This window comes from Nomascus leucogenys, chromosome 20 (assembly GCF_006542625.1).
Source record: "Nomascus leucogenys isolate Asia chromosome 20, Asia_NLE_v1, whole genome shotgun sequence".
Lineage (NCBI taxonomy): Eukaryota > Metazoa > Chordata > Mammalia > Primates > Hylobatidae > Nomascus > Nomascus leucogenys.
Window position 1 is genome coordinate 33,632,010 of NC_044400.1, and position 24,883 is coordinate 33,656,892.

Below are 24,883 nucleotides of genomic sequence, written 5' to 3' on the forward strand. Positions count from 1 at the left end.
CCAGGCCATGTGCCTCTCTCGTGGGCAGCACACGGACAAGAGTTCAGTGTCGGGGAAGCATCTCGGAGGAGCTGCGGGAGGGAGCAGAGTGCTCGGACAGAGAGAGTGTGGCAGGGGAGGCATGGCTATGGCCTCTGGGGGGCGGCGCTGCCTCTCACTGATACAGGGGACGCATGCAGAGGCAGCCTTGGTGGTCAGCAGAGGAGAATCCCAAACTGCTTGTGCTCCACTGCGTTTGGGATGCCTGGTGGACACCAAGTGGAGGTGGCATGTGGGCAGCTGAGGACAGCGAGAGAGGGGCCCGAAGTGGAGCCCGGAATTGTCCAGACAAATGTGCCATTTAGGGCTCTAGGATTCTGTCTGCAAGGGCAGCCATGAGGGCCGGGCACGGAGCCCCAGACGACCCCCCACGGAGAGACAGGGAGGAAGGTGGCTTAGAGGAGGGGAGTGGGCAGGTGTAGCAGTGGGGGCGGGCAGAACCACAGGAACTCAGGGCCCTGGGTGCCAGAAGGGGGACGTTTCTGCACCTCAGCAGCTGTAGAGAGGGCTGCTGAGGGGTCAAGAGGAGATGTGGGTCCCTGGGCAGATGAGGCCAGGGTAGCACAAGCGAGGGGCGGCAGGTGTGCTGGGAGAAGCTGGGGAGGAAGGCCAGGCAGTGTTTTTAACCCAGCTCCCCAGCCCAGTCCTTCGGAAAGGACGAGAGAGTGGCGTGGAGAAGGGAGCCCTGGAGAAAGCATGGGGATGAACAGGGCTCACAGACAGAGGCGGGGCTGCACGGGATCTCAGAGCTAGGGCCAGGGGAGGTGGGAGACAAGGCCACCTGCTATAGGGACAGTGCTTGGGAACGGAGGATGAGAGACCAAGGGTTCGCAGAAGGTGGGAACTTCCGGAGTACCCATGAGGTCTGTGGCCCTGAATTTAGAGTAAATGTGGGCCTCTCCCTCCAGCCACACTGAGCTGCACAGGTACAGGCAGGAGAAGGTAGACAGCTGGGGTCAGCAGACGGGGTGGCCAGGGTTATGGTGGAGTGTGAGGATTTCTCATGGCTCCTGAGAGGCTGCCAGGAGCACGCTGAGCGTGGGACCCTGTAAACTGGGAGCTGGACTATCCGCCCCAAGGTGACCTGGAGGGAGGGCAGCTACATCAGTGCAGGCTGCAGCACCGGGACCCTGCTGGGCCCTCAGCAAGTGGGTAGCACACAGGAGGGGTGGCAGGTGTGCTGGGAAGGGCTGTGGCCCAGTCCTCTCTGGCCCGACGCGGCCACCTCACCTGCCGGCATTCTTCACAAAGCCCAGGTCAGCCAGCTCCACATCACACAGCTCGCAGCGGAAGCAGCCCGGGTGCCAGTTGGTGTTCATGGCCTTGATGACGCGGCCAATGATGAACTCACCTGGAAAAGGACAGGTCCCTGCTGGCCAGGGGGCGCGTGCCCATTCCCTCTTCGGACCCTCCAAAGCCCTATCCACCTGGCACTTTCCCTGCTCTCTGCCTGGCCCATGGGCTCCCCCACTGGGATGGTGATGCCTATAGAGGGCCTGAGGGCTCCCGCTCAGAGAGGCAAGGTGGGCAGTTAGGAAAGAGCTGGGCCAGTTCTGTGTGCCCCCTCGGCCCCCTGCCCCCTGCCCCCTGCCACTGCTGCCCACTTCCCAGGCAGCCCAGGATGTGTACTGTCACCAGCCTTACCGCAGGATCCGCAGCACGGAGCAAACAGCATTTGGAAGTCGTGTTCGCAGTACTTCCGGCCTTCAAACTGCAAAGGGGTCGCAGAGAGAGGACAAGCAAACCACCCATCATCCCCACGAGCTGCCCAGGCCCTTGTCGGGTCAGGACCTGACAGCAGGGGATGAGGCACTGAGACAGGGACATGCCAGGCTGAGGCTGGAGCAGCAGGTCCCAGGCCTGGCCAGAGAGGACACTGGCCCTTTTGGATGGTGGGGTGCAAAGGGAGGTGCCCCTGTGGAAGCTGGAGAGGTCGGCAAGGCCACCTGTCAACGGGCCACTGGTGTCTACTGAGGATCTGGACCCTGTTGGTCCAGAGAACAGGCTGGGGGCGAGGGGGTTTTAAGCCAGGAGGGATGAGATCCAGTTTGAAGGGTAGTGTCACTTGGTCCTATTTCCTATACCTTCTCTGTGGGAGTAGTCCAGCTCTCCCAGAGGCCATGAAGACCCAGGTACGGGAGACAGAAGGAAGGGAACGCAGGAAGGGCCTGGGCATGGGGGAGTGGGAAGAGCTCAGGACTGTGGTCAGCAGGAGCCAGTGTGCACACCTTCCAGGCGGCAGCTGCCAGCGAGGGCCCCTGTGCTGGCCACAAGCGGGGCCAAAGCCTGCCTCTGCTTTCCTCTAACAATTGTATTTTCTATTTTTTAATTTGGTTTTTCCCTGTTCTCTAAAATGAGTGTCTTATTAGACTGAACTGGATATAGCCCTACCCAGTGACCTGTAGGGGCAGGAAGGGCTTAAACTCTTTCAGCAACGAAAATCTTCTGGGCACCTACTGTGTGAGAGGCTTTCTTCTGGGCATATGGCCACCCCTCCCAGAGCTTTGCCCACCCCTCCTGCTGCCTCTACACTTAGACAGCATTTCTCAGGAGGCTGAAGGCACCATGAGGAACAGCAGCTCTTGCTCTGCCAGGCGGACCACAGGCCCCACATCCATCCACCAGCCAGTCCCATCAGCTCTACCTTGAAACAGAGCCAGCATCTGACCCCTGGCCACCACCACCACCGCAACCACCAGTGATGTGCTGGTAAATGTTGGACAGCCAGCTCTCTAGGGGGCAGAGGCAGGCCCTGCTGTGGGGCATTTGCCAGTGTCCATGGTGTGAATATTCCCATGATGACATCGATGTGGACTTGAGGGGAGATGTGCAGTGGCCACACCAGCACAATGGACAGAAATAACCCCAGCAGCATAGACAATAGTAAAGTCGAACAAAATAATTAGCAAGTAGTATGCTTTGAGTATTTGTTACTTCTGTTTTAATAAAATTATATCCCATTGTACGTTGATATAATTTAATTTTTAAACAATAACTCTGTTGCCCAGCCAGCTTGCAAGATTGTTGATGATTTAAAGACTGCTCTTGTGAGCTGGTGGGGGCCCCTTCACTTTCATCTGGGTGACTGCGCTAATTCAGCTCCTGGTCCCCCCGGCCTCCTGGCCCAGCCTCTGGTTCCTGCCCCGCCTTACATCCTCTCCTCAGCACAGCGGCCACAAGCCTCCTTTTTTTTTTCTTTTTTCTTTTTTTTTTAGAAGGAGTCTTGCTCTGTCCCCCAGGCTGGAGTGCAATGGTGCGATCTTGGCTCACTGCAACCTCTGCCTCCCAGGTTCAAGTGATTCTCCTGCCTCAGCCTCCCGAGTAGCTGGGATTACAGGCACCTGCCACCATGCCAGGCTAATTTTTTGTATTTTTAGTACAGACAGGGTTTCACCATGTTGGCCAGGCTGGTCTTGAACTCCTGACCTCAGGTGATCCATCCGCCTCCACCTCCCAAAGTGCTGGGGTTACAGGCATGAGCCACCGCGCCTGGCCAGGGCACCTTTTCAAATGTCAGCAGATAGTGTGACTCCTCTGCTCCACACCCCGGGGTGGCTCCTGTCTCTCGCAGAGCGGAAGCCTGCGGCTCTGTAGAGGCCCAGGGAGGACAGCCACCTCCCTGTCCTCAGCTCCTGGCCCTCTCCCTCTCATGCCCTCGGCTTCCATCACACCAGCCTCCCTACTGCTCTCCATACACCCCATGTTCTCCCACCACAGGGTCTGTGAATGTGCTGTGCCCTCTGCCCAGTGCTCTTCCTTCAGAGATGTGTATGGCTCCCTCCCCTCAGGTGTGCCCCAACCTCACCTTCCCTGAGCACCACCCCACCCCACCCCGTGAGCCCTGACCCCCAGGGCATCAGCCCCAGCTGGTGGGCCGTGCAGTTGCTGTGCTCACTGTCTGGTCCCCAGGGAGGGCAAGCACCACCAGGGCAGGTTCTTCCTGTCCCCAGAGCCTGCCCAGCATCTGCCCAGACGAGGCTGGTGAAAGGTGGCTCTCCGTTAGCACCCAGGGCACCCAGGGCACTGTTCACATCTCACAGGTGAAGGATGGGCCCGTGCAGGAGCTCAAGCCTGGTTCTGGGCTGGCTCCAGACCTGGCCCTGTCACCAGTCAGGACCACTGCATGGAGCCCGGCCCACCCACTCGTAGAGGGCAGACTCCGAGCTGGGTCTGAGAAAGCCCTCAGTAGTGTCCTCACCTCATAGAAGAGCCCCTCGGGGAAGGGCCGGAAGCACTGGGCACACACGAAGCAGTGCTCATGGTACAGCTCCCCATTGCTGTTGACGATGCGCTCGGCAGGGGCGAAGCGGGCCTGGCAGCGCTGGCACACGGCGTTGGCCAAGGCGTCCGACATATTGCTGGGGGCAGGAGACAGGAGGGTTGAGTCAGAGCTGGTCAGGGGTGCAGATGGGGCAAACGCGGAGGCCTGCACCCAACAGACACACCTCGTATTAAAAAGTGAAGACGCTCTACGGGATCAGGAAAATCGCTCTAACCCAGGGTCCAGGCTGCTCAGTGCTTGTAGTGCCCACCCCTTGGGGTGTCAGGGGCCCAGTCAACTCCCACTTGGGCCCCTATTACCCCCTCTTCAGGGACCAGAGTCTCACGCACAGAACACCACCCAGCACAGATGAGCGGCTCTGTATTCGCACTCTTATTTAATCCCCAAGGCAATACTGCAGCTACTATTATTACGGCCTCTTCCAGAAAAGGGACCTAAGCCTCAGAGAGGTTGAGTAACTTGCCCAAGCTCACATAGCAGAGCGGGGTCCACACTTGAACCCAGACTGCTCAGTCTTCCATGGTTCCATCCTCTGCACCATGAGTTAGTTTCAAATCGACTGCCTCCAATAAACACATAACTACCCAACCACGGAGAAGGCAAGAGGGTAGCCAGGTGCGCGTGCAGTGGCTCAAGCCTGTCATCCAGAGCACTGTGGGAGGCCAAGGTGGGCGGATCCCTTGAGCCCAGGAGTTCGAAACCAGCCTGGGCAATATGGCAAGAACCGATGTCTAATAAAAATACAAAAAAAAAACAAAAAAATTAGCCAGGTGTGGTGGTGCAAGCCTGTAGTCCCAGCTACTCTGGAGGCTGAAGCAGGAGGATGGCTTGAGCCTGGGAGGCCGAGGCTGCAGTGAGCTGTGACCATGCCACTGCACTCCAGCCTGGGTGACAGAGCAAAACCCTGTCTCAAAATAAAAAATAAAAAAAAAAAAGACGAGAGTATGAATCTTTGAGACGAGACGGGAGTGCGGTGAGGGGAGCAAATCTCATCCATGCTGGGCACTGCCTGTCCCCAGAGTCAGTGGTGGGTTTCCTTCTGGGAGGGGTGAAATGCAAACTACAGGGGAAAAGCCCACAGAGAGCCAGGCCCACAGTCAGTCCAGCCCCAAGGCCCTTCGGCACGGCCAGGATGGGCCTTTTAGACTCAAAAACAGGGTTAGAATGTAGTCCTAAACACCCCAACTGCCTCTACGACCTTCAGAGAACTGGATATCCCACACCTTTTGCTAGGAAGGAAGAACATGGGTTCTGTCTCAAGTGTCAACTCCAGTGGATTCCTGGAAGGCTGGGCAGAGAGGGATCATCGTCAGGCTCGCTGGGGAGTGATGCAACCAGCTGGTAACGTCTGCCTGGTTGCAGCCGGGGTGTGGCAGGACTCGAGTGCAGTGCCTTTGGGAATACCTCTTTGCCTGCTCTGCCTCCCAGGATGAATCCCACCCAGTAGTCACTCACTGCCATGGCATCATGAGGGAAATGCTTGGTGAGTGAGGCTCCTGTTGGGTTGTTCTGCGGCCTGCAATCTGGGCAGGGCCAGCCTGAAAAGTGTCAATCACAGAGAAGAGGAGCCTTAGACAGGATGAGCCCAGGGGTGGAGGACAGGGCTGCGCTCAGGGTCTGGGCATGGGCTGTGGGCAGAGGGTCTCACAGGAGGCTGCTGCCACATGGAGATGGACTGGAAACTTGGAAGGGGCACCCAGGCTGATGTCCTTTCTTCTCTGCTTAGGGACCCATGTGGCAGAGGCTGTCTGGAAGGCCGTTCAACGAGGCTTTCTGGGCATGCTGGGCTTCTGTCCACCTTGGCCTGCCCTCTGGGATGCTTAGGAGACCAAAGCCACCATGTGAGCTCACATCTAGGCCAGAGGAGCAAGGAAGCGGAGATGATGGCAACAAGAGTTGGGAAGAAACCAAGAAGAAAGGAGGCCTCGGCACCCAGCGGCTGCTCCTCAGTCCTCCCAGCTCCCTGCTGGTCTCCACGGGGCGGGCCAGGCAGGCCACCAGGGTGGAGGCTGGCCACCCCAAGCCACCCTCAAGGGCTGGGCTGGGCTTCACTAGGATAGGCTTGGTTTCCTTCCGGGAGAACACTGTGAACCTCCTCTTCGGAAACACACACCCAAGGTGGCAGAGAGGACGTTCCAGTGCCTGACCATGAGCGAGACCTTGGGAGTCTCAGAGAAGTCGGAAATCAACAGGAAATCCCATGACTCTGGGCCTGGAATTCCTCACTCCAAGGACCCAGAAAACGAAGCCAAATTAAGGACTTCCACCCAGCCCCAGCCTTTCAGATTCCACCTTAAAGCCAGACCTCTAGACCCCAGTGAGTGAGCACACACCCCTCGCACCCCCTCCAGTCTCCTGTTCTCTGCCCCAGGAGCTGCTGTTTAGGGCCTGCACCCACACGCCTGCCCCATCTGGCTTCCGGGTGTGCTGACGACCCTAATCCCATGGGCCAGGTGCTGCTGGGACCCATGCCTTTCCTTGTGGTTATGGGCACTCCTGCCCTGCTAGCCCAGCTGCTTCACCACTCTTCCTCCCTCCCCGTTTCATAAACAGACCGTCAGTTAGCACTCCCCAGTTACCTTGCTTCCCACTGAAAGGGGAAGCTGGCTGGGTTTCTGGTTCGGATGGGGACTTGGAGAACTTTTCTGTCTAGCTAAAGGATTGTAAATGCACCAATCACTGCTCTGTGTCTAGCTAAAGGTTTGTAAACACACCGATCAGCACTTGGTAAAAACTGACCAATCAGCACTCTGTAAAACGGACCAATCAGCACTCTGTAAAATGGACCAATCAGCAGGATGTGGGTGGGGCCAAATAAGGGAATAAATGCAGGCCACCAGCGTCTGCAGCAGTAACGTGCTGGGGTTGTTTTTGGTGGTGCGGAAGCTCTGTTTTTTTGCTCTTTGTTTCTTTGTAGTGGCTTTTGCTGCTGGTGGCTCTTTGGGTCCGCACTATGTTTATGAGCGGTAACGGTCACTGCAAAGGTCTGGCAGCTTCAATCCTGAAGCCAGCTAGACCATGAACCGACTGGGAGGAATCGTTTGGAGGAACAAAAGATTCCAGACGTGCCACTTTTAAGAATTGTAACACTCACTGCGAGGGTCTGAGCCTTCACTTCTGAAGTCAGTAAGACCACAACCCCACAAGAAGGAAGAAACTCCAGACATATCTGAACATCTGAAAGATCAAACTCCAGACATACAGTCTTTAAGAACTGTAACACGGTGAGGGTCTGCAGCTTCATTCTTGAAGTCAGCGAGACCAAGAACCCACCAAAAGGAGCCGATGCTGGAAACACCACCAGGGCCCTAACAGCAGCCTGGCCACCCACACACACTACTTTCCCGCTCATTTTCCAGTTAGACCTGGCAGCCAGTCCGTAACCAGTTCCACGGCTGGTTCCTGGACGCCTCCCATGAATCATTGCTGCCTGTGGCCGACAGGCTTTGCACAAAGCCTGGCATAGGTGGGGGGTGGGGGGGTGAGGGTGGCCACCTCCTTCCTGGGCCCAGGGGGTGCCCCAGCCCAAGTCAGGCAGCAGAGCCCCTAACAGCAGCTCTGTGAGGGAACATTCTGAGCCAAGGGCAAAGACGGGACAGACAGAAGAATGCAGAGACAGCAGAGACAACGGAGACTCAGCACCATGAGAGAACACGCGGGCTCCTGCAGGGGAGGAAGAGAGGCAGTGTGACGTGGAGAGGCCGGCAGAGGCCTGGGCCCACCCGCCCAGCTCTACACCTGATAGCCCCAGCCAGCAGCCTGGGACCTGGAGAGAGATGCTCGTTTCTCTAGGCCTCGCGTTCTCTTCTGTAAAGAGGCGCACCAGAGAAACAGCCACATGGAGGAGCTGAAGTGAAGAATGAATGGCACCCACATGTCCAGCACAGAGCACCAGGCCAGGGAGGGCAAAGCGCTGGATGAAGAGAACTGTTGTTTTCCAGCAACTCTGGGAGCCTTCCAGAGTCCCTCTGCATGGCCCAGCCCAGGGGAAGGCCTGCAGGCTGCCTGCGGTCCCTGCGAGAGGTCAAAGAGTCAGAGACGTGGACATTCCATGTCCTCCTCTGCACATTCCCTCGAGATAGAGAACACAGAGTCTGCCCAGTTATCCCCCAGGAGACACCATTACCCACCCCCCAGCTGGACTACGTAGAACATACTGCCCAGCGCACGCCCAGCCTGGAAGCCAAACCCCAGAGCTGGGGGAGAGCACACCATCTCGTGCCCTTCCCCAGCCCTCTCCGGCACCCCAGAATGCTCTGTCTTGACAGCCAACACAAGCCAATTTGTTGCAAGATGGCCCTCAGTCTGGGGTAGGATCAGAGGAGCCTGCTCTGTTCCAGGCCTTTGTAAGGGGAGAAGGCTGGTTCCAGATAAGGAGATTGAAGCACAGAGAGGGTCAGTAACCAGCTGAGGGTCACACAGGATTGGACTCATGCTCCCCCTCATATCCTCCTGGCATCCCCCATTCCGCATTCTGTTTCTTCAACAACCCCAGACCTTCCTCTTTCCCAGCCTCCCCAATACCTGAGTCTAGGAAGAGTGTGTAAGGATCTGGGAAGGGTTGGGGGCCAGCCACAAGGAGTCTGGTCACACCCAAGATGAGCCAGTGTTGCTGAGGCCACATCAGCCTGAGCAGCATTCAGGCCAAGGGTGTGTCCCCTATAGCCAGGCACACCAGGCTGCAACCCTGGCCGGGACGCCCCCTGTCTGTGTGACCTGCAGCAGAGGACTCTGAACCTCAAATTCCTTATCTATAAAATGGGCCAGGAATAGCTACCTCCAGGGGCTGTTGGGAGGGTTCAGTGAGGCGATTCCTGCAAGCACAGCCCATGCTTCTGTCCTTCATGCAACGAAGTCTTCACTGAGCTCCCGCACTGATAGGCACTATTCCAGATGCAGACGGTTTTGGGGAGGGACCCTACTGCAGCACAGCCCAGGGAGCAGCTTCAGTCCCTCAGCACTGCCTGGGCCTCCTCCCCGCCCCGCCTCCATGAAGCCAGGCAAAGGCCAGTGTCAGGTCACCTGGCTACACGAGGTTAACAAAAATGTACACAAAGCCAGCCCACCATGGGGACGCTAGAAAATTAACATGCTGCCTTGGGCTGCTATACACGAGATGCATTGACACCATCAGAAACAGACTCCAAATCAGTATGAAACCTTTCTGACATTAGAGCTTTTTTTGAAGCCCTTGCCATATTTCTTTGCCCTAGCGGCTTTACTTTTAAGCAGGTACACCTGAAACATGTCACACTAACAACAGAGAACTGACAGAGGACATGAACCAGAAGTTCAAAGAAAAGCAGTGTGAATAGTCACATGCGCGTGCATGCTCAGGGCTGCCCCAAGCCTCTCATCATCGTTCCTGTCCTGCCTGCATCTCAGCTGTGGTATCGGTACCGTGAAAATCACTCTCCAGAATGGCCTTGGGGCCATCAGTGCCCTGGCCACTCGCAGCCTGGTACCACAGTTGTGCCACACGCATCCAGGGCTGTCCAGAGGCTGACCAGGGAGGGTGCCTGCTCCAGCTCTGCCACACTCAGGTGAGTGACTTGGCCTCCTGAGTCTGGGGGTCCCCACCTGAATAGCAGGCTGCACCAGACCTGCCATGCCAGCACAAGTGGGAGCCCAGCGTGCAGCAGGGACTCCACAGATGGCGGTGCTGCCGGCCTGCAGTTCCCGCCCTCCACTCGGTGCCCTCCTTCCTCTTCTGTTCTCAGCAGAAGATATCTTTGATGCCCCAGTCCTCTAATTGCCACTCTGGGAGTCTTCCCTGACCACCCACAAGGAGCTGAGAGTGGTCTGTGCTTGCCCTGGGTGGCACTGGCCTTCCTCTGCTCCTTGGTTCTCCAGGCCCTCCCCTACCTCTGCGACTTATGCTCCTGGCTACCCCCCTGCCCCCCCAGCCCTTCTGCCCAGCCTTGGCCTCTTCCCCAGGGTCCCCATCTGTCACTTTGATGCCAAGGACCCCAAGCTCACAGCCCTATTGCTCTCTCTTCCCCGCTGGCCCCTCGGCACTGCAAAGACAACAATGTCCAGGAGCTCCTCCTCATTCCCCTGACCCCAAGAGTGAGGGGAGGTGGCTCCACCACCATCCCCGTGCCCCTCCCAACCTCCCCATCCAGAGCCAACTCCTCCTCTGAGATGCCCTGAGGACCATCCTCAACCCCACTGCTGGAGTCAGTCTAACCTGGGTTCAAATCACAGCCTGGCCATGTTTTGGGTGGGTGAGTCCAGCAGCTGCCTGCTCCTCTCAGAGCCTGTCTGCTCATCTGTAAAGTGCGGTATGATCACCCCAGTCTGAAAGCAGTGCCGGGGGTACACAGGCTCCCTAGTCGCTAACACAGGTCCCTGGGCGCACCCTGCCAGGAGAGCTGATGACAGGTGACATCCAACCCTGTTAGATAAAGTCGCACGCGCCCACCCTGTCGCCAACCCAGGGCCCATCCGACGCCCGGGGAGAGAGCCCACGGCGTCGGAGGGCCCCGGCCGGGTTTCCGAGGGAAGGCCTGCCCTGCCGCCGCAGCTTTCCGGCCATTGTCCCCGTCACCCGCCCCGCCCCTGGCCACCTACCCCGCGGCGGGCGGTGGGCTCTGCCGGTGCTGGCGCCGCCGGTACAGCCCCGACGCGGCCAGCGCACCCAGCCGGGCCGCCATGGCGCGGGCGCGGGCCGCCTGGTGCAGGGGCCGTGGGACCACCTCGGAGGGGAGGCACGGCCGCCTCGGGCCAGACACCGCGACGGGACGGGCGTGTGGGCGCCTCCCCCGCGCTGGTCGCGAGCTCACGTTACGCGCTGGGATCTCCAAAGGGCAGCGGAGTCAACTCCAAATAGAAAGGATATTGTTCGCGCCGCGGAGGCTGCTCCTGAAAGCTGAGGCTGGCAGGGTCTCGCTGGGAGGGGACTGGTCTGGGAAGGCCCCAGACAGCACTGAGGTGAAGTCCACAGTGGCGGCAGGACACCCAGGAGGTCTCCAGCTGCCACCTGCCAGGAGGAAAGCCTGTGCCTGTGGACACACTGAGGAGGGCAGAGTCAGCTGAGGAGGACGGCGAGGACCTGGCGCCTTTACGATCCCTGCCAACAGTTAGGAAACCAAGGACCGGAGCCACACAGGCCCACATTCTGCTTTGCTCCCTTCTCTGAGAGCCTCTGCCACAAACATCACCCTGGGGCACCCAGACCAGGGCAGAGCCGATCCTCTGGATCTGGCCAACAAATGGTCAGGTACCCCAAAAGAGGTCCATATTTTAGAGAAAAGGCAATCCTCCAGCTTCCAGGGGAGCAGACGCAGAGGGACCTGGTGGAAACCACCAGGAAGGCACCATGTCCCCCACATTTTTACCCAGAGAGACTGGCAAAGTTACTTGTGATTCATAAACACCCGCGGTCGGCATCCAAACTGTGGCCAAGGTGAGCCTGGTCAGCAGTACAATAAAGATCCGGAGCACTCACGGAAATCTTTAGCATTGATTCCGTTTCCCTGAAAGACCTTTCTAGAAAGATCAGAAAGCTTGAGCAGTATCTTCTTCTGCCTTCCGAAAGCAAGAGCTGGCAGCCATCACTAAAGACAGCAGGGCACCGATCCTCCCAAACTAGGGTGGGAGAAAGCCTTGGAGGGGCTCACTGGCACTCAGATACCAGGCCCACAGGCCACCGAGGAACACACTCACCCAACAGAAGGAGGTACTCGTGAAGCACCCTGGCAGTCAAGTGACGACAAGCATTGGGTACAATATAATTTTTAAATGTAGCCCAATTCCAAAGTTGCCCAACACTGATCAATTCAACAAATAGTTTTTAAAGGTGGCCCCAGGGGCTAAAGGGCATGGAGAAGCTGAGCCCAGAGGAGCCAAAATGAATAAGGAATACCGCTGACTCTCTGATGTAGGTAGCTGAATGCTTAAGAAAACTTATGCAGAAAATGTTCTTAAAGCAGCTACAAGTCAATGCCATAGGGCCCAGGCTGTCTCACCACTCCCGACTCAGCCCATCCATGTGGAAATCCTCAACACTAGAATCCAGGACTCTCATGCAGACCCACAGTTTTCTGTAAGGAGGAAACATTTATTTAGGGCTCCGAGGGTCACATATAGCACTGGAAAGGAGGCTACAGCCACAAGTGTTTTGTACAACATAATTTGTAAATGAAGTTCAAGCACAAGTTTACCAAGTACTAATCAATTCAACAAATATTTACTATAAAAGCAGACATCGAAGGCTAGAAATTGAGAGACGCTTAGAGTCTGATTGAGCCTAAATCCCAAATCTCTGCACAACTTTACCACCCATTCTGCAGCCTGTCCTGCTGCAGGGATGGGATTGGGAGCCACAGATACTGTAAACTGAATCTAGAACTCTATACAAAGTATTACACACCATGACCAAATGGGATTTGGGTCAGTGCTCTGGCTCTAGACATTTGCAAAAACATTGAGTGATGTCAGCAAAACGTGGTGGAGTAAGGACCTCTAGAAGTTCATCCCTCCATAAAAGCAATGAAAAACCTAGCAAAAATTATCAGAATCTACTCTTTAAGAACTCTGCAAATCCACCAAAGGTTTTCAGTAACCCTAGGAACATTTGGTCAAGAAAAAGAGATGAATCTTGGTAAAACAAACAAACAAACAAACACAAACCAGTGAGGTTTGCGTTGTTTTAACTTATCCTAGTCCCTTATTCCTGCTCCGTAACTCCATGGCTGCCTTGAAAAATAATAGCTCGTGTTCCCAGTAAGGAGGTAGCAGAATAGAATATTATGAACAACTGTATGCCAATAAATGAAATAACCTACCTGAAATGGAGAGATTCCTAGAAGGACACTACCAAAGCGGACTCAAGAAGAAATAGAAAATCCAAATGTATCAGTCTAAATTTTCATACTGCTATTAAGAGCTGCATGAGACTCGGTAAATTTTAAAGGAAAGAGGTTTAATCGACTCACAGCTTAACAGGGCTGGGGAGGACTCAGGAAACGTATAGTCAAGGCAGAAGGCAAAGGGGAATCAAGGCACCTTCTTCACAAGGTGGCAGGAAGAAATACCAAGCGAAGGGGGATGAGCCCCTTTATAAAACCAGCAGATCTTGTGAGAACTCACTATCACAAGAACAGCATGGGGAGAAACACCCGCATGATTGAATGACCTCCACCTGGTCTCTCCCTTGACATGTGGGGATTATAGGGATTACAATTCAAGATGAGATTTGGGTGGGGACACAAAGCCTAACCAAATCACCAAGTAAGGCCAGTAACATGTAAAGAGACTGAGATAGTAACCAAAAAACTTGCCACGAAGTAAAGCCAGAGCTACATGGCTTCACTGGTGAATTATATCAAAGGTTTAACTAGAATTAACACCAAACCTTCAAACAAACATACAAAACACCAGTGTGGTGGTGGCACATGCCTATAATCCCAGCTACTCAGGAGGCTGAGGCAGGAAAATCACTTGAACCTGGAAGGCGGAGGTTGCAGTGAGCTGAGATCACGCCACTGCACTCCAGCCTGGGTGACAGAGTAAGATCTTGTCTCAAAAAGAGAAAAAAAAACAAAACACCAAAGCTTCACAAAATCTTTCCAAAAAAAAAGAAAAGAAAGACTAGGAGGGAACACTTCACAACTCATTCTGTAAGTATTATCTTGATATCAAAATAAAACACGAAGGTCACATAGATGCAAATATCCTCGATAAAATACAATAAACTAAATCTAACACTCTATATAAAGTATTATACACTGTAAACAAATGGGGTTTATCCCAAGAATATAGGGTTGGTTTCACATCCAAAATTCAATGTAATATACCATATCAATAGAATAAAGGCAGGACACTCTATGACCATCTCAATAGATAGAGAAAACACATTTGGCAAAATCCAACACCTTTTCATAATGAAAGCACCCAGCAAACTGGGAATAGAAGGGAACTTCTTCAATTTGATAAGGGGCATCTACCAAAAACCCATAGCTAACATCATACTTAGTGATGAGAAAATGAATGCTTTCCTCCTAAGGTCAGGGGGATTTCCAGCTCGCTATTTGTTTTCAACATTGCACTGGAGAGTCTATCAAGGACAGTTAGACAAGAAAAAGAAATAAAAGACATCTAGTTTGAGAAGGAAGAGTAAAACTATTTTTATTTGCATATTACATATTCATATATAGAAAACCCTGAAGAATCCCCCCTCAAAAAAAAAGAAACCCTATTTACAGCTAAGAAATGAGTTCAGTAAGTCTGCAAGGTATACGATCAATATACAAGAATCACTAGCAATGAGAAATCTGAATATGAAATAAAACAACCCCATCTGGGACAGCATCAAAAAGAATAAAATACTTAGGAGTAAGTTTAACAAAATAAGTGCAAGACTTCTTATTCACTGAAAACTATAAAACATTATTGAAATAAATTTAAAAAGACCTAAATAAAGATAAAGATATCCCATGTTCACGGATTGGAAAACTTAATATTGTTAAGATGGCAATACAACACTACATCAAATTGACCTATAGATTCAATACAATCTCCATTAAAATTCCTGCCTTTTTTAAAGAAATAGACAAGGCATTCCTAAAATTTATATGAAAATGCAAGTGACACAGAATATCAAAACAACTTAAAAAAAAACAAAGAGGCCAGATGCAGTGGCTCACACCTGTAATCCTAGCACTTTGGGAGGCCAAGGCAGATGGATCACTTGAGGTCAGGAGTTCAAGACTACCCTGGCCAACATGGTGAAACCCCATCTCTACTACAAATATAAAAATTAGCCAGGTGTGGTGGCACATACCTGTAGTCCCAGCTACTCGGAAGGCTGAGGCAGGAGAACCGCTTGAACCCAGGCTGAGGCAGGAGAATCGCTTGAACCCAGGAGGTGGAGGTTGCGGTGAGCTGAGATCAGGCCACTGCATTCCACCCTGGGTGACAGAGTGAGACTCTGTCTCAAAAAAAAAAAAAAACTTACTTAAAAATTACAATTTCCTTACTAAAAAATTACAAGTGTGGCGGTGGTGTAAGGATAGACATATACACCTATAGAACAGAACCAAGAGTCCAGAAATAGGCTGGGTGCAGTGGCTCATGCCTGTAATCCCAGTACTTTGGAAGGCTGAGGCGGGCAGAGCCCAGGAGTTCAAGACTAGCCTGGGCAACATGGCAAAATCTCGTCTGTACAAAAAATACAGAAAGTAGCCAGGTGTGGTGGCATGTACCTGTGGTTCCAGCTACTCAGGAGGCTCAGGTAGGAGGATCACCTGAGCCCAGGGAGGTTGAGACTGCAATGTACCAAGATCTTGCCACTGCACTCCAGCCTGGGTGAAAGAGTGAAACCCTGTCTCCAAAGAGTCCAAAAATAATCCCGTATATCTGTGGTCAACTGATTTTTGACAAGATCGCCAAGACCATTCAATGGGGCAAAGAGTAGTCTTATCAACAAATGATGCTAGGAAAACTGGATAGCTACAGGCAAAAGATTGAGTTTAAACCCTTAATTCATGCCATATAAAAAAAATTGACTCACAATAGATCAAAAACCTAAATGTTAAAGCTAAAAGTATAAAACTCCTAGAAGAAAACATATGTTTTCATTTCATGAGCCAGGATAAGGCAATAGTTTCTTAAACATTACAACAAAAACTCAAGCAACTAAAGAATAAGGAAATAAATTGCATTTCATTAAAATTTAAAACTTGCGTGTATCAAATGACACAATCAAGAAAGTGAAAAGATGATCCACAGAAAAGGAAAAAATATTTGTAAATCGGCTGGGCATGGTGGTTCATGCCTGTAATCCCAGCAGTTTGGGAGGCTGAGGCGGGAGGATCACCTGAGGTCAGGAGTTTGAGACCAGCCTGGCCAACATGGTGAAACCCCATCTCTACTAAAAAAAAAAATAGGCAGGCATGGTGGCACACGCCTGTAGTCCCAGCTACTGGGGAGGTTGAGGCAGAAGAATCACTTGAACCCGGGAGGCGGAGGTTGCAGTGAGCTGAGATTGCACCACTGCACTCCAGCCTGGGTGACAGAACGAGACTCCATCTTAAAAAAAAATTTGCAAATCATATGTCTGAGAAGTGTCTAGTATCCAAATAAATAAGGAACTCTTACAATTCAACAATAAAAAGGCAACCCAATTTAAAAAAGGGCAAAGAGTTTGAATGGACATTTTTCCAAAGAGGACTTACAAGTGGCCAACAGACACAGGAAAAGATGCTCAACATTATCAGTCATTAGGGAAATGGAAATCAAAACCACAATATGACACCACTTCACACCTACTAAACCAGACAACAGTAACAGGCATGAGCAAGGATGTCGGGAAATTGGAACCTTCATACATTCCTGGTGTAAAATTTAATAAATGTAAAATTGTTCAATTACTTGGAAAACAGCTTGGTAATTCCTCAAAAATTTTAACATAGAGTTACCATATGCCAGCAATTCCAGTCCTGAGTATATATTCAAGGAGAAAATGTATGTTCACACAAAAACTTGTATAGGAATGTTCATAGCAGTATTATTCACGGTAGCCAAAAAGTGGAAACAATTCAAATGTCTACCACGGATGAATGAAGAAACAAACTATGGCACAATGGAATATTATTTACCCAGAAAAAGGAATGAAGTACTGATTCATGCTACAATATATAGATGAACCTTGGAAATATGTTATTAATAAATGAAAGAAGCCAGGCACAAAAGGCCGTATATGGTTCCATTTATGTGAAATGTCCAGAACAGGCAAATCTGTAGAGACAGAAGGCAGGTTACTGGTGGCCAGGGCTGGGAGGACGGGGAAATGTTGTCTGCAAATGAGTACAAGGTTTTTTTTAGGAATAGGAATGATTAAAATGTTCTGGAATTAATGGTGATGGTTGCACAACCTTGTGAATGCACTAAAAACCACTGAATTTTACAATCTAAAACGGTGAATTTAATAATATGTGAACTACGTCTCAAATTTTAAAAAACACATAAGTAATGAAGAATGCAACTACATGGCTTCTTAGAGGCTGGAACTGAGGCCCCAAGCTATGAGGCAGGGCTGCCTCCCCAACGCCCTGGCGCACGTGCCCTCAGCCCAGTGGGCAGAGGCAGAGACGGGCAAAGGCAGAGATGCCACAAACAGGCTGTCCTCCAGAGCCAGCTCCTCCACCAGACTCCTCACTGGGAGGCTGAAGACAACTCCATGAGTTTCCCGTGTATTCCTCCAAGGACATGGGTGAGGACACAGTAGGTTTTACGTTCATATGTGTACTCAGTCACCTCATCTCAGCAAGACATATGCATTCACCCATAGACGTATCTCACTAGGGTGGTCATCCTGCTAAGTCATCTAGGTAAATATTCACCTTCAGAAATGTACACGCTACACCTAAACAGAACAAGGAGGACAGTGACAGTGCCTCCCTTGGCCCCTTCCCCACCTGGAAATGAAGACCTAAGGGATGGTTAAGCCTGCACGCAGGCTGCGCACGGTGGCTCACACCTGTAATCACAGCACTTTGGGAGGCCAAGGTGGGTGGATCACGAGGTCAGAAGATCAAGACCACCCTGGCCAACACAGTAAAACCCCATCTCCACTAAAAATACAAAAAAAATAGCCGGTTGTGGTGGTGTGCACCTGTAGTCCCAGTTACTCGGGAGGCTGAGGCAAGAGAATTGCTTGAACCTGGGAGGCAGAGGTTGCAGTGAGCTGAGATCACGCCACTGCACTCCAGCTTGGGTGACAGAGCGAGACTCCATCTCAAAAAAAAAAAAAAAAAGAGCCTGCATGCAGCACAGCACAGATAGGGACAGACAGAAGAAGGATGACCTGCTGTGGGTGGAAAGCCTGGGCTCCTCTCCCCAGTGGCTCCCTGGGCTGTCCCTTGCCAGCTCACAAGTGCTGGCTGTTAACTATTCAGGAATTCTGTAAAGCGTTAATGCCATGTTGGTGGCTTGAAATGAGCCCAGGCGGGGGTATTCACACCACGGGACCGGACACCCTGCAGATCAGTCCCTCATCCCTATTATGCCACTGGCTGGCTAGAAGGGGCCAGTCAGCACCAGAAGTAGAAGAAAAAGGAAGGAGGTGAGGGATCATGGCAGTGCCCACCTGGCCCAGTCTGGGGCTCAGGGCTCAGTGGTGCCATATCACAAGCCACATCACTTGTTACCTACTTCACAGTGTGCTTAAGCCCCTGACGCCACTGCAGCCTCATGTGCTGTGCTGAGGGCTCTGGCTGCACTCAGCTGCCCCTTGGCCGACTCCTTCTGCCTAGGGGACCACTGGGCACACTCCTCACCTGGAGAAGGGGCAAGATTGGTGGATATGAGGGCAGGGGTCTAGCAGCCTACTCTGTGCTGTACTAAGCATGGGCTCAGCACACAATCAGGCATACGACAGCCTCACACGTGACACACGACGGTCACATGGTGGGTGGGACTCCACTAAAGTGAGTCACTGAGCTCACGTGGCCGTGGGTGTCAACATCCCAGGCTCCATTTCCAGGAATGCCAGGGACAGCTGGGTCCCTAGGTAGGTGGCCTTAATATCCTCCCTGTAGAACAATGGTGATGCCAGAGGTCCCTTCAGCTGTGATGGTCAAAGATCTTGTGGTTGTAAGTTCCAAAGTCCCTGGGTTGCTGCTGAGGCCAAGCCTCCTCTCTTCCCACAGCATGCCACCCCATGCTCCGGGCTGCCTTCACTCCCTGCCCAGCTGGCTTACTCCTGGGCTTCAGCCCCTCCATGCCCAGGTGCCTCCCACGGCTCCCCCTCAGACTTGCCACAGCTCTTCGGGCACTCCACAACCACACCAAGCATGCCATCCACCCCCACCTGTCATCACAGGAGGGGCATCCTCCCCAGCCCCACCCTCTGTGGCCAACCTCACAGCCAGTCATTTGGGTCCTGTCCACTCCACCTCCCAGAACCCTGAGTCAGCCTCCTCTCCTCCACCCCCTCAGCCACCCAGGAGAGGCCTCCCTAGTGGCTGCCTTCTGTCTCCTTCCCCATCTCCTTCCCCGCAGCCCTTTCTCCACACAGCACCCATGGGTTCATCTGCAGAGAGCATGGCCACACATGCCACTCCAGGTCACTTTGGTGGCTCCCCACAGCCCTCCCTCTGCTCTTGCCTGGTGAGGTCCTAGGAGAGCTGGCAGGGGGAAGCCCTGAAGGTATGCGAGCAGAGAGGGTGTTTTCCAAAAGCGGCCTGGCTCTGGGCAGCATGGGGGATCCTGAGAGAACCAGGATCCAGGCACGAGGAGCTGCCTGGGATCACACAGGGACAGTGGACATGGGGAAGGGCACCCAGCATGAAATGGTGGAAATGAAACTCCACTGCTTCTGGGACAGGAAAACTCTCGCCCACTCCGAAGGCCGGGTTGGATGTCTGTTCCTCATAGGCTGGCCCGGCCCAATCCCTGTGTATGGAAGGCAGGGAAGCCGGTGAGGCACCAGCACTTCGGGCAGCAGGGCCGCCTTTGAAGGAGCAGGTGCGTTACACTCAGATCACTCACAGCTGTGTCAAACAAACACTCCAGGAGAAAGGAACTGCGGGGAGCCACCAAACTGCATACAGGGAGGCTCTTGGGAGTGGAACTGTGGCTGTTTCCTTCTCTTTATATTTCTGTTATCTTTTATGTTTCCAGGTTTCTCCTTATTCTCTAAGACGAGCAGTATTGCCTGGACGAGGAACGCCCTACACAGTGTCTGCCAAAGGCTGACTGTCATCCCTGTGTCATTTGAGGATGAGTTTCTCGGGCCCTTGGAGCCCACAGCAGCAAGGGCAGGCTGACCACTGCTCGCCACCACCTACCTTCCCAGCGGTTCCGGCCGGGCTCACCTGACGGCCTCTGTCTCCAAGGAAAGGCCCAAGGGACTCAGGGGCAAGACGACCTTTGCCAGGGAGCAGTGGCACCTCGGGGCCTCCCATTCCAGCCCCACACCCTTCACGGCTCTGTTCTCCTCGCCATCCCTCCTCTGCCTGAAGGAACCGCCTCTCACCCACCTCCACCTCAACGCTGCTGCTGGGGCTGCTCCTGACCCTGTTCCTGTCTCTCCCCACTTTCTTTTCCTAGAAAACGGAGGGTGAGAACCAGCCAGCTGGCAGGGACTCTCTGAGGAAAATGGGAGGCAGCCCTGCTAGCACCCTGGGGGGTGACCACAGGCAGCCAGTGGGCCTGCAGATGCCACTCTCCTGGGGCCCTGGGCCAAGGCTTAGGGGTGACTCCAAGTCAGGGGAGCTGACTGGGAAGAGAGGCTTGGGGAGAAAAAAGGGAAGTGTGTCTGGAGGGCAGGACTTACAAAGTGACAAGTTACAGGCTATTTTTGGTTCCTGGGGCTGCCCTGAGACCCCAGGATACAGCCTTAATGGCAATCACAGGCAGCTCCCCTGTGGGCCTGGGATTTGGGACTGCAACCCTGGACACTGCCCTGTACCCTCCAAGCCCCTTTTCCCAGCAAAGCCACAGGTCACTCTTGAGGCTGGGGCTCCCCCAGAGCCCCAGGTCATGGGATCCTGAAGAAGAGCATCCCCCTGCCAGGACTTGGCTGGGGGAGCCCAGGGCCTCAGGGACAGCCCCTCCCACCCAGCCCTGAGTCATGCACTTGTACCCAGCTAGGTTCCAAAAAGGGCTGCAGGGACAAACACTGGCCGGACACTGGTGGACCTGTGACTGGCCTCCTGAGTGGCTCAGCCTCTGTGGCCTCTGGTGACCTCATCTGTGAAATGGCAAGGAGGGGCCTGAGAGCAGAGGGTGGACCAGGCCCAGGGGAGCGCCCTGTCCCCAACCAACCCCTGCACAGCTGGTGCTTGGGCGCAGCTCTGGCCAAGTCACCACATACCCTTCATCATTTTTAAGATTTTTTACCACCCCAGGTTTACAGAGGAGGAAACGGAAGGCTCCAGAGATGACACTCACCGGGATCGGGGATCGGGGATCGCACAGCGCGGGCTAGGGGAAGTTGGGGGAAGCACACAACCTTTGAACCTTTTGCCCGTGGTTGGTGTCCGACCTTGGACAAGACCCCCTCCCGCAGCCCTGGGAGTCGGTTGTGAGCCGAGGGCTGTCCCATCTTGCAGCGGGCGGGTGGGCAGGAGCTCCACCTTCCGCTGCAGGCGCTCGCCCAGAGGAAGAGGCGCGGGGGCTGGGGGACCCCTGCCCCGACGGGCGCTGCCGCCCCGGGAGCTGCGAGAATCCGACGCGCCAGGGCGGAGCGGGGACCGTGGCGCCGCGGGGCTGTCCGAGGGCGAGCCGCGCCTCGGCCAGGGGTCCCACAGTCCCGCCTCCCCGGTCCGGGGACGTGGGTGGGGGCCGTTACCTTCCCGTCATGGTGGCAGCGACGCCGAGCCCGGGGTTGCCGGGGTTGCCGCGGGTCTCCCTCTGCCGCCGCAGCCGCCAGCCGAGCGCCCGCCCGCCAGCCCGGGCCGCGGAGCAGGGAGACGCCCAAAAAAGGCCAAGAGCCGCTCCGCCCGCGAGAGGGGTGGGCAGGGGTGGCAGGGTGGGGCCCGTGGGGCGGGGTGGGATGGGGACGTCAAGGCTAAGGGTGGTGGGGGTGTTGGGGAGGTGACGGTGGGAGGTTGCGAGCGTATAGGTGGAGGTGGGGGTGGGGGTGGCAGGTGGGGTGGCGGTGGGTAGGGTTGGAGGAGTGGGGGTTAGAGGTGGGGGTGACGGTGGGGTTGGAGGCGTGAGAGTGCGGTGGGGGTGGGAGTGCGGTGGGGGTGGCAGTGGGAGTAAAAGTCGGGGTAAAGGTTGAGGGTGGGCCCCGCCACCCGCACAGCCCCAGCTCCACGGACACCGAACGCCGCCAGCGGCGGGCGCGGGTCACGTCCTTCCCACCCGGGCTCTGCTCGCCACCTCCCGGATTCCGGGCATAGTTTTCCTTTTAAAGGGAGTAAAGTTATAATAAACGCGAACAAGCACCCCCACCCCCACAGCCCCGCCGGGACGCCCCGCCCGGCGCCCCCTCTGCAGTCCCTGGGCCGCGCCAATCGCAGACGCGTGCAGAAGATGGTAGGCGTGGGGGCGATGCTGAGACCACCTCCCTCCCGGGCTTTCGAAGCCCCGAGTTCCCACCGCGGATCTGGGCACTGACTCCCTCCCGAGGCACCCGGGACCCCCGAGTCCACGCAGTCCCGCCCCCAGGGAGGCTAAAGTCGAGAGGCGTCCCTCTTCAGTCGCAAGGCTGCTTTCCCCGGGAAATTCCCATTTCATCCCCCAATGCGGGGCTATCACCCTAACTTGGCGAAAGATATTTCTTAAACGACAAAACCATATGCCCAGCTCCCAGGTTTCCACGGGAACCAGGCACTCCTCTATATAATGAAGCGCTGAGAAGCTACCATTAGAGGCGTTAAGATGAAGGGGTGATACAAACTATTTAGGGAATCTCTTCGGAGGAAATTTTCAAACAAACAAAACAAAACAAAAAACCCTCCTCCTGCCTAAAGGCAGATATTTCCAGCTGGACAGTGGCGTGCAGCTCATCTTTGGAAGCAGCCCAGATGTCACACTGAGGGTTGGGAGCTGGGCGGCCTGATGTGTAAATGTGGTGCTACTCCAGTCTTGGCAGCAGAGAAAGATGATCTAGAAATGACGGTGTGAATTAGCAACCCACAAATAAACTGGTGCTGTTGAGAAAGATGAGTTGATAGTATCCTGCAGTTCCAGCTGCAGAAATAAGCTGGGAAAAGACACCTGTTCCTAAGTGGCTGGTATTGTGGAGTGCCTTTGCAGTTGTTACTTTTTTTTTTTTTTTTTTTTTTTTTGAGACGGAGTTTCGCTCTTGTTGCCCAGGCTGGAGTGCAATGGTGCAATCTCGGCTCACTGCAACCTCCGCCTCCCAGGTTCAAGCGATTCTGTTGCCTCAGCCTCCCAAGTAGCTGGGATTACAGGCGTACGCCACCACGCCCAGCTAATTTTGTATTTTCGATAGAGATGGGTTTCACCATGTTGGTCAGGCTGGTTGCAAACTCCTTGCCTCAGGTGATCCGACTGCCTCGAGTTATTACTTCTTGGTGCAAGTGTGTCTCAGCTGATTCGGCTTAACTGTAATTTGATGGTTGATTAAGCATAAGTATGGATAATTTCTTGGCTCATCTGCCCATAAAGGGAGAAAGGCTTTCCACCATTACTGACCCAGAGGTATATAGGCATGCTGGGGCCGTGCACCAGAAATCCACTGCTGGACGGTTAATTGAATATCGGGGTCCTGTGGGAACCAAAGAGGATGAAAAGTTGAAAGCATTACACCAGAGGCCCATGCTCTCCACAGAGGAGACCACGTTCCTGCCTTTTAGCCCAAAAGCCTCCCTGCATATGATAGCTGAGCACACACGGATCTGTATGTGGCCAAACCAGAACCCTATGCAGCTTCCAGTGTGCCTCATCCCTGGGCCAGGGCAAGCTCAGTGACAGCTGGTAGGGGCTGTGGGCATGGCTTAGCCCTGCTGGAGATGCAGAGGCTTCAAGGAGCCAGGGCCAGCCTCCCACAGTTCAGCCAAGAGGGCAGAGTTGCAGGAAAGAGCTGGCAATCACACATTCACACACTTATCCACTTATTCCTTCAAGAGTATTTATACCGCATGGCCACTGGAAGTACTACGGGGAGCAAGAAGCCATGGACCAGGCTCTCATGGAATTTAGCAGGGGGTGGAGGATGGGCAATAAACAAATAAATACGCAAACTAGATTTTAGACAAGGGTAAGTGCTGCAAAGAAAAGGACAATGGTGGTGGCTGCTTTAGAGTGAAGAGTGAGGGAAAGTTTCTGAGCAGGTGACGTTCAAGCTAAACCGGAATGAGGGAAAGAGCCAGCCCTCAGCCATCTGCAGGAAAAGCATTCCGGCAGAAGAGTAGCAAGTGCAACAGCCCTGAGGTGGCATGAGCTTGGGGTACACAAGGCCAGAAAGAAGACCAGTGGGTCTGGAAAACAGGGAGGTGGCAGGTGGAGGGGCACGGGAAATAAAGGACAGGGCCCAGGGCAGAGCAGCAGGGCCACAGCAGAAGTAGGATTCCACCCTTAGATGGAGAGTTCTAAGCACAGACAGACACAACACTCTAGCATCAGCAGGGGTGAATCTCAAAAATACTGACTGAATGAAAAAAGAGCCGGGCGCGGTGGCTCACGCTTGTAATCCCAGCACTTTGGGAGGCCGAGGCGGGCGGATCACGAGGTCAGGAGATCGAGACCACGGTAAAACCCCGTCTCTACTAAAAAAAAAACAAATACAAAAAATTAGCCGGGCGTGGTGGCGGGCGCCTGTAGTCCCAGCTACTCGGAGAGGCTGAGGCAGGAGAATGGCGTGAACCCGGGAGGCGGAGCTTGCAGTGAGCTGAGATCGCGCCACTGCACTCCAGCCTGGGTGACAGAGCGAGACTCTGTCTCAAAAAAAAAAAAAAAAAAAAGAAAAAAGAGCACCTTCTCCATCTATATCAAGTTCTGGAATAGGCAACATTTGTCTGTGGTAGAAAAAATCAGAACAGTGGCTGCCTCAGGCTGGTCTATTACATCCCAGACTGCCCTGGGGCGGCAGGACAGGGGTTGACTAGGAAGGAACGTGAGGGAGGTAATGGGCAATATTTT

At 54.0% G+C, this 24,883-nt stretch overlaps 1 protein-coding gene across 1 annotated transcript in view; it reads right to left on the reverse strand.

Annotated features, from left to right (window-relative positions):
• The window catches only part of LIMS2 (LIM zinc finger domain containing 2), a 35,770-nt gene extending 13,979 nt beyond the window's left edge, over window positions 1-21,791 (reverse strand). The window contains exons 1-4 of the mRNA XM_030800916.1: window positions 21,621-21,791; window positions 4,238-4,397; window positions 1,684-1,750; window positions 1,270-1,390 (exon numbers count right to left, since the gene is read on the reverse strand). Coding sequence (XP_030656776.1) covers window positions 1,270-1,390; window positions 1,684-1,750; window positions 4,238-4,397; window positions 21,621-21,631 — 359 coding nt within the window. The 5' untranslated portion in view covers window positions 21,632-21,791. The remainder of the gene's footprint in view (window positions 1-1,269; window positions 1,391-1,683; window positions 1,751-4,237; window positions 4,398-21,620) is intronic.
• Window positions 21,792-24,883: the final 3,092 nt, after the last annotated feature.